This window comes from Mastomys coucha, unplaced genomic scaffold (assembly GCF_008632895.1).
Source record: "Mastomys coucha isolate ucsf_1 unplaced genomic scaffold, UCSF_Mcou_1 pScaffold5, whole genome shotgun sequence".
NCBI classification, from domain to species: domain Eukaryota; kingdom Metazoa; phylum Chordata; class Mammalia; order Rodentia; family Muridae; genus Mastomys; species Mastomys coucha.
The window spans coordinates 72,710,127-72,719,628 of NW_022196911.1; the positions used below are offsets into that span (position 1 = coordinate 72,710,127).

The window sequence follows — 9,502 nt, forward strand, 5'->3', positions numbered from 1 at the left end:
TGTGGTGGTCTGTTCTCTGAATTTGTTTCATCAGGGTAACCTCTGAGCTTCTCTTCCTTTATTACAGTTCTAAAAAAGAAAAATAAATCATGTAAGTAAATGCTACTTTATTAGTTGTAGAAAGAAAAGGAATGCTCAAGTTAAGTTTTCTCAATACAACTTGATTATATGTACTATCTGATTGTCCAATATAAAAAAGTGATGTCTATTTACCTTTTAAACTAGTACTTCCCAACAGCTGAGAACATGTTTTAACATGACAGAAGTAAAATAAAGAACACAGCCTTTCTCTCTTAGGCCAGCAGAACCTTTAGGAAGGGGTCTGTACAAGGCTTCATTTTTCTTTCTAGTTCTAGACCAAGAATAATTGGGAAAAGTAAGGTCTACTCTGGATCTAAGATCTATTTTCATAACATGAAGTTCAAGCTGTAGTTGTTTGGTTTCTCATTTTGTTCTTTAAAAAGTCAATATATTATCTTAGTACCCATCACAACAAAGAAGAAATCTGTGACTCTTCCTGGATGCTGCCATCAGCAAGTCTAAAATGATTGTGTATCGACTACACTTTCCAGCTGTGTAACTGACTCACTGATAACATTCACATGATTGCTTTTTCCCAGTGCAAGTGGACTGGATGCAGTTAAGCATGCTGGCCACGTGTTCTAAGATATTCAAATGCCCTCTGCAAATTCTACCTTTTACATTCTACTATAATGAACATACAGGGCATAATTACCATACCGTTCCTATAGTATCTTATAATTTTATCTAAAAGTCTTCTAAACCTTTGCTTTCCAGATCAGAGATGGGTAACAGAAGTGTGTACAGACATGGTAGTATCTACTAATATCTGAATTTGAGCAGTTACTACCCAAAATTGGCAGCACAGTATTTGAAGTGTAGAACTTAGATTAAAATTTTAGATTTTATCTACTTTAAAAAAAAAGATTTATTTTTATTTATATACACACACCAGAAGAATGCATTGGATCCCATTGCAGGTGGTTGTGAGCCACCATGTGGTTGCTGGGAATTGAACTCAGGACCTCTGGAAGAACAGTCAGTGCTCTTAACTGATGAACCATCTGTCCAACCTCATTTTGTTTCTTCTTTAAGGCCATACATAAGACCCATAAAACACTTAAATGTTTTGATGTAAACTAGTAATTTTTTTGTGAACTGCAGAACAATTTCAGGTTTCTCTCTCCCACCCCCCCGAACCCCTGCAGACAGGGTTTCTCTGTGTAGCCCTGGCTGTCCTGGAACTCATTCTGTAGACCAGGCTGGCCTTGAACCCAGAAATCCGCCTGCCCCCCCGAGTGCTGGGATTAAAGGTGTGTGCTACCATTGCCCAGCTAAATCTCAGGTTTTTAACTAAAACTCCACTTACTTCATCCAATTATATCATGTTGGCTAACAATACAATACACATGCTGTATCCCTCTGTTTCAGGAGTTTAAAATGACTCCCAAGTCACGTCAGCTCAGACTGTCAAGGTATCCTTCTAAATATTCCACCTCTTACCTGGCTTCACTAAAGCTGGATTTAGGAACTGCCTCCTCACCAACTGTTTGATTTAATAGATGCCGATAAAATCCACTGAGATCTTTCTGCTTGGTCACATCCAAACGAGCTGGGAAGGAAAGCAACAGCAAATTGAGAATATCATACAAAGATGTACAACCATTCTCAAGACGAGGAGTTAGGGATAACCTTTCAATGTTTTTTAACTGATCTGTAATGTCTACATGCATGTAGAGCCAACTGGATACTCTGTGGGAGTTGGCTCTCTCTTGCCATCAGATAGTTCCCAGGGATCCCAGGCTTGATGGTAAGCTCCTTTGCTGCTGAGCCATCTCTCTGGCCCAGATACAACCTTAGAGGTTTAGCTTTCTTTTACTTGGAGTTGAATAACATTTGACAATTAAATTACTGATAAGTACAAATGTAGTTTGATCTTGAGAAACTGATGACAAGAGCACTAAATTCAATGGCTAAAATGTTTCTTAGCTCTGATTATTAATGAGATACTTTTTCTAACTGCACAGTTAATGTTAAACATTTTTTCATCCCAGAATACACAATTAGAATTTAAAGTTTATTTATGTTTCTGGCAAATGTAATGTTGTTATGCCTTTATATTTGGAATTTCAATGACAATGGCTTATAATGATCATAGATCAATAGTTTAATAAAATAGGAACTAAATGAAAAGCCTAATAGAAATAACAGTTACTTAGGGTTCAGCTGTGTCTTTGCGTCACATCCTGACACATACATGGTATCTTAAGTCACACATACACTATGCTTACAACAGTGTAAGTGGCAGGAGACTGTAGGTGGCTCAGAGGTCTACTGAAGTTCCCCCTCCCCGTTACCTTCCAGGGCAGCTGCCCTCTTTTCTCTTTCCTCCTCTTCAGCTCTCTCTTCAAGTTTTTTTTTATAAGCAGATGTCACAAATGCCTCTTTATCATCAAATTCTCCCTTTTCCATCTCTCGTTCTCTCTGTATTTTCTTTTCCATTCTCTTTTCCTGTTCCTTTTTCCTGATCTCGACTGCTTTTAGTAAGTTGTGAATATATTTGGGCTAGGGAAAAATAAGATTATTTAGGAAAGAGGAAAAAAAAAGACACCCATTAGTATAGAAATGTTGAATGCAAATAGGTCTGTCTTTTCAAAACTCAAAATAAATTTGCTAGCAAAATACTACTGAAATGGTTGCTACTAAAAATTAAGCGTAGCTGAGAGAATGATAGTAGGTGCACACTTGTATCCCTGCCCTTGGGAGTCAAAGGCAGGATCAAGGCTAGCTCAGTCTAACATCCAAGTGAAGAGAGGTAAGGGCTACAGACATCCTCCTCCCCCACTGTATAGACCAGACTTGGACTCAGGTTCATGGTGATATTCTTGCCTCAGCTTCCTCAATGCCAAAATTATAGCTGTGAACTACCATGTCTAGCTCTTAGTTTTCTTTTTAGTTTATTAAGATAATACATGACACAGTTCAACTTCCTCTTTAATTTGCTATATACCCACGATGGCTCTCTTCTGAACCTCCTGCCTCAGTCTCCCAATGGCATATGCTACCAGGCCTGGCTCTAGAAAAAGGTATTTTTGGAAACAGGGTCTCACTCACTATGTAGCCCTGGCTGGCCTTGAACTCATGCCTACCCACCTCTGTCTCTTGAGTACTGGAATTTACAGTGTATGCTACTATGCCCACTTATTTGATATTCTTAATTCAACAAATGGATTAGGAAAACAAAAAATGAATCAGGAAACAAATAAGAAGCAGTATAAATCTAATATACTGAATTGCTAAAGAAAAATTTCAAAAAATTATTTGCAAAGGTTTCAGAATTAAAAAAAATAAATAAAACATACTAGATAGTTCACTTGTCCACTGCTAGGATCTAGATTCTAAAAGTCAAATCAACAATTTAGAACCAAGAATTCACCACAATAAATAAAATTTTTACTGAGGTCACTTTAAAAAAAAATCAGGTCAAGATCAAATTACAGCTACCAACCTTTTGATCTTTGCCCAAAAGCAGTTTGGGGTTACTTTCTTCCTTTTTCCTCTGCATTTCATCATAAATGCTGTCATACTCATACACAGTGGAGTCTTCTGCAAGAGCTTTTTGAATCTCCAGCTTGGTCTTTAAAAAGAGGTAAATGTTTAAAAAATATGAGTCAGTCAACATTTAAAAGACTTTTTGAGAAAGGTTGAGAAACTAGAAATATATCTTAAAAAAGTGTACCAGGACATTTCAAGGAAATACAAATGTAAACCCCACAGCTGACCACTGCTGTGAACTCTGCCTCCACTGACTCTCAGCAGGTTTGCTTCAGTCTTTGCGTGCTTCAGTCTTCCTCACCTAAGAGTGATGACCATCTCTCCCTCCTAAGTTGTGATAACTTAATAAACTTAAAACATTTACAGTCAGCCTGGCAGGGAGTAAGTGTTCAACGGACACTAACAATGGCATCTTACTTACACTTATCCACATCACAAGTTTAAAGGTCAAAGGCATCATATTAAAATCTTATCCAGAGGGTAGAAAGATGGCTCAGGGCTCTTGCAGGGGATCTGGGTTTGGTTCCCAGCATAAGCCACATGCTGGCTCACAACCATACATAACTCCAGTTCCAAGAGATCTGATGCTTTTTCTGGCTTCTGAGGACATCAGGCACGTAAGTGACTCACATACACACATGCATACATACATGTAGGCAAAACACTTAGACATTTATAAAACTAAATAACTTAGTTTCAGAGCTAGCTCAATTCTATCTTAAATGAAGCCATTTCTGAGAAATTAAACTTCTGACAGTGTGTTTCTTTTGAAAACACTGTAGTTTTCAACTATTTTTTTTTCTTTTTTTTTCTTTCTTTCTTTCTTTTTTTTTTTGGTTTTTAGAGACAGGGTTTCTCTGTGTAGCCTTGGCTGTCCTGGAACTCACTTTATAGACCAGGCTGGCCTCAAACTCAGAAATCCGCCTGCCTCTGCCTCCCAAGTGCTGGGATTAAAGGCGTGCGCCACCACCGCCCAGCCTGGCCAAACTCTTAATAGTATATTTAATGTTACTACCTTTGTACTGCGCCACAAATCATAATCTTTTGTTCCTGCTAATTAGTTTCTGAAATGCAGAGCTGTACACATTTACCTTTTTAAAAAAAATTGCTATAGGCCTTGTTTTCCATAGATGCTAAGAGTGTTTTTTAAAGATTTATTTATTTTATGTATATGAGTATACTGTAGCTGTCTTCAGACACACCAGAAGAGGGCATCAAATCCCATTACAGATGGTTGTGAGCCACCATGTGGTTGCTGGGAACTGAACTCAGAACCTCAGGAAGAGCAGCCCGTGCTCTTAGCTGCTGAGCCCTCTCTCCAGCCCAAGAGTGGTTCTAAGAGAAAGGGCAGTATAATCATTCAAAACAATCAACCTGGTATCCTCAGGTTTCTTTGCAATACTAAGGATTGAACCCAGGGCCACTATCACTGAGCTACAGGGCCAGACTGTCCTAGGTTTCTATACTAATCCCTCAGAATCCAGAATAATGCATATATAAATGAGTAAATTGTATCTGGAATATTGTTAAAAATACCAAGAATCCTACATTCTGAATTTCTCAATATTCAGAAAATGAATGATAGTGAATTGCTACTCCCTCCACAAACTGGCTAAGAGAATCCGAAGAGGAGAAATATTATATAATCATCACCAAAAACCATTGACAAAACAGCTGGAAGTGGTGGTGCATAATCATAGCACTTGGGAGGTAGAGGCAGGAGCATTAGGAGTTCAAGAACAAGGCTGGCTAAGCTGTGGGCTCCACACCAGCCAGGGCTACATACATAATGATGCCATCTCAAAAAACAGAACCAAATTATAGAAGTGCTTTGAGGTAAATACATAGCTTTAAAGAATGATATCAGGGGCTGGAGGGATGGCTCAGCGGTTAAAGCTTACTGTTCTTGCCGAGGACCCCAGTTTGGCTCCTAACTCCTACATCTGGCAGCTCATAACCAGCTGTAACTTCCAGTTCCAGGGCATCCAATGCTCCTGGGCTCCTGGGTTTTCACTCCTACCCACGGATATGTACACACAGACATCCACCTCACACATAATTAAAAATAATAAAATAAAATCAGCCAATTAACTTGTCTCTTACAGTGTTTCTGTAGAAAGTTTGAAAAGCTGGCAATAGTAATGCCATTTATAAGCCCTGAGGACAAGAGTCATTATGGATCCTGAAAATGGCTACATGTTTGTAACACTGGGAAGCATTCTTGTAGGATTTTTAATTAAAATTTCACTGTATCTAATTCTAAGAATTTAAACTTCAACAAAAACTCTGAGAAGGAGCTGGTAAGATGACAACCTGAATTCACATGACAGGAGAGAACACACTCCTGGAAGCCAGCCTTTGACCTCCACACACATGCCATATCACACTCCCGACCCACAACTTAAAAGTAAATGTAATAATCTTTTAAACTAAGAAAAAAATTAGCTTGAAAAAAGCAGTATGAAGTAATGAATGGTGGTGTCCACCTATCATCCCAGCACTTGGGAGGATGAGTCAGGAGCATTACGAACTAGGCCAGCCTAGGTGATAGGCGAGACCTTATTTCTAAACAACCTGCACGCACGCATGAGCACACACATACACACCCACACACCCATACACACCCACACCATGGAAGTGAGTTCCATGCAAAATTTAATAAAGAAACAAATCCTAACAATCCAAACAGCCTATTGTCAGACTACTGAGTCAGTTGAGAGCAAAGCTGGCTTAATTTATACCCCACAATAAAGTCATAATATTTTCCTTTGAAATTCGTAAAGAAAGCCTGCAATCTATATAGACTGAGAAACATTTTACACAGTTTAAGAAATACAATGATTTCATTATACACATTTATTCTGTTTTATCTCAATACTAGGTACCAGAACACCTGGCTGAATGCATTTCTTCCTTTCACCTCTCACCTGTTTCATGGCCTGCTTCTTAGCAGCTTCCCTCTGAAGGCTCTCACTCACAGAAGTCTGTAAGACAGAAAAATGGTTTAAATTCCTGTCCCAGTATTGTGGTTGGCCAATGGTTCCTTACTTAAGACTTAAAGGTGAAAATGTAATACCAATTAAATTAACATCAGGGTCTTTTTCCTAAATATTAGGAGACAAATTAATTTCCATTAAAATGCATCAGAACAGACTCTAAGACAAAAAAAAAAAGCTGGTTGTTATTTGTACACTATATAGCTGAAATGAATAAAACTGAACAATGAGCTAAAGACATAAACAAACATTTTTTAAATGGTTAACAGGCATATGAAAAATGCTCAGTATTACAAAGAACAAAAAAGTGTAAACTGAAGCTACAAGCTACCACTTCAATCCAGTTAAAACAGCTACTATCAAAAAGACAAGCCTGCAAGGGTGTGGGAACAGAGTCTTTTTTTTTTTTTTTTTTTTTTTTTTTTTGGTTTTTCAAGACAGGGTTTCTCTGTATAGCCCTGCTGGCTGTCCTGGAACTCTGTAGCCCAGGCTGGCCTTGAACTCAGAAATCCACCTGCCTCTGCCTCCCAAGTGCTGGGATTAAAGGCATGCGCCACCACTGCCAGGCTGGGAACAGTCTTTACAAGCAGTCATTTAGGGAAACAGTGAGGAGGTTCAGAGCCAATCAGAAATGGAACTACAATGTAACCAGTAATCCTACTGTTGGGTATCCAGCCAAAGAGTGGAACCAGCATGTTAAGTGCTGTCAAATGTATTAGTCATTCAACCCAAATCTTCTTGGTAAGTGGCACTTTCAGTAAAATTTTTGTTTCTCTTTTGAGACAGTCTCACTACTTGCAGCTCAGTTATCCTGGATCTTGCCACACAGACCAGGCTAGCCTTGAACTTACAGGAGTCATCTGCCTGCTTCTGCCTCCTCAGTGCTGGGATCACTAGATCCAGTCAGGTTATCAATTTAAAACATTTATAGGAATAATATATATTTCCAATATATTTTATTTCTATCATTCTAACTAGTGCAAATGAAAGATTTTTATATCCCACAAGTCAGAGGAAACAACAATGAACTAAGAATGGGAAGAAATGGATTTCATACATACACAAATCTATGATATATAACCACCATCAACACTGAGTCAGTATTTAGTTTCTAGACTACAGAACATAAGGAAGAAGTTCAAAATAATGTTCACAAGAGATTCAGAGATCTGAGTTCCTGCTTCACACATGTGTCATATTTCCCCACCATTTAATGGTTCCTACTTCACAATACACATATAACTGGCTCAAGGGGGGGGGGGGAGGAGGCAAAGATAAATACACTCAAACTACAAAATACACTCATTAGTTGATTACTAAAACACTAGCAAGCAAACAATTCTAATTTTGCCTAAGACCAGTTCAGAGTAAATTTAAAAAGAATATTCATTAATGGTACCTTTTGGTTGAGTCACAGAGTACCATTCATTTTTAACTTAAGTCAAAAATAATTTTTTCTAAGAGCCTTTAAAGATTGTATTTTATAAGAAAGATCAAATATAAACATTTGAACTACCCTAAAAATGAAATAACAAAACAAAACCCATACAAATACTTAAAAAAATATACATCTTCCACCAAAAATCTTAAAGAAAAAAAGTCTACAAAACCCAAATGTTAACAGATGTTTTAGTTTACCAACCTTAGATAGCCCCTCAGGAAGTAAGCTTCTATCTATTTCGGTTTCAGATAAGAAAAATTAGCATTTATCCTACTTAGCACATAATTCTAAGGGTTAAAGATAAAAGATGCCATCAGGTATGGGCAACGAGAACTACACAATTCAGAAGAAACTCCAATCTAATTTTCTTTGTCTATGTACTCTGATATTCTACGAGAATAAAACCGACTCAAGCAATCAGTGTTGCTACCCTGAACTGTGGTGAGATCTGGCCTGAAGGGAGGCTTTCCGCACTATCTAGCTGAACTGCCCCCTGGGCTGGGATGATTAAGAAGAGGCAGTTCTGCAAATGCTGCTGGTGTGCAACACCTGAGAAACTCACAGATATGGCCCACAATTATATTGATTTTTTTCCAGTTATAATCTTTAGCTGAACCAAAGTTTTGCATTTATATTTTATAGAAATTAACCTGTCCTCCTGTGCCTAATAAAGTATGGGGGTGGGGGCTGCAGCAAGATTTACTGCCTTTTTCCTGAAAGAAGAGTTTACCTACCCACATCCAAAATAGTTCTTAGCTAAATAAAAACAGCTCACAACCCAATGCTTCTTTCCAAAAAGGCTCACAGCTACCATCCATTGTTTTGGGAACTCAAGCGATGAAAACTCCCTTTTCTTCTTTTTAACTTAACAATGGACAATTTACCATTTAATGGTCCTGTAACGCTGCAATCTCTGTTATGGGCTTAATTTACTCATTTTATATTCATTATCAATGCAAAACCTGTTTAGGAGTCATGACAAGTGTGTGAGATTTTTCCTATGAGCTCAGACTGAAGACAAAGCCAATTCTCCTCATCTGTGACATACCTACAGAGAAATTGGCTTAGTAACTTGTCAGGATTTAAAATTACACATGTTTAGGCTTTTGAGTGCATGAGGAAATCAAGCACACAAATTTATTTTTATTAAATACCATGATATTTCAGTAGTGGAAATTTAACTTTTTAAAAATGGCTTTATTGTTTTAACCCTTTTAAATCATCACTTGAGGATCTTGCTGTGTAAAAGACACCATATTGGGCACTACTGCCATAAACAGAATCCTAGTAAGACATCTCTGTTCAAACAGATCATGAAATCAATACAATATATATACAACACATACACATACATATATATTTCGCTCTCAGAAACTATCTGGGTGTGGTGGTACACATCTTTAATTCTAGCCCCAGTACTGGAAAGGCAGAGGCAGGCAGATCTGTGTGTTCAAGGCTATGCTGGTCTACATAGTAAGTCACAGGCCAG

The 9,502-nt window shown here is 37.9% G+C and overlaps 1 protein-coding gene across 1 annotated transcript in view; it reads right to left on the minus strand.

The window, feature by feature from the left end:
- Positions 1–2: 2 nt before the first annotated feature.
- Positions 3–9,502, minus strand: part of Nsrp1 (nuclear speckle splicing regulatory protein 1) — a gene marked incomplete at its 3' end in the record, with an annotated part of 28,998 nt that continues 19,498 nt past the window's right edge. The window contains exons 3-7 of the mRNA XM_031354044.1: positions 6,504–6,560; positions 3,530–3,658; positions 2,379–2,586; positions 1,525–1,633; positions 3–69 (exon numbers count right to left, since the gene is read on the minus strand). Coding sequence (XP_031209904.1) covers positions 3–69; positions 1,525–1,633; positions 2,379–2,586; positions 3,530–3,658; positions 6,504–6,560 — 570 coding nt within the window. The remainder of the gene's footprint in view (positions 70–1,524; positions 1,634–2,378; positions 2,587–3,529; positions 3,659–6,503; positions 6,561–9,502) is intronic.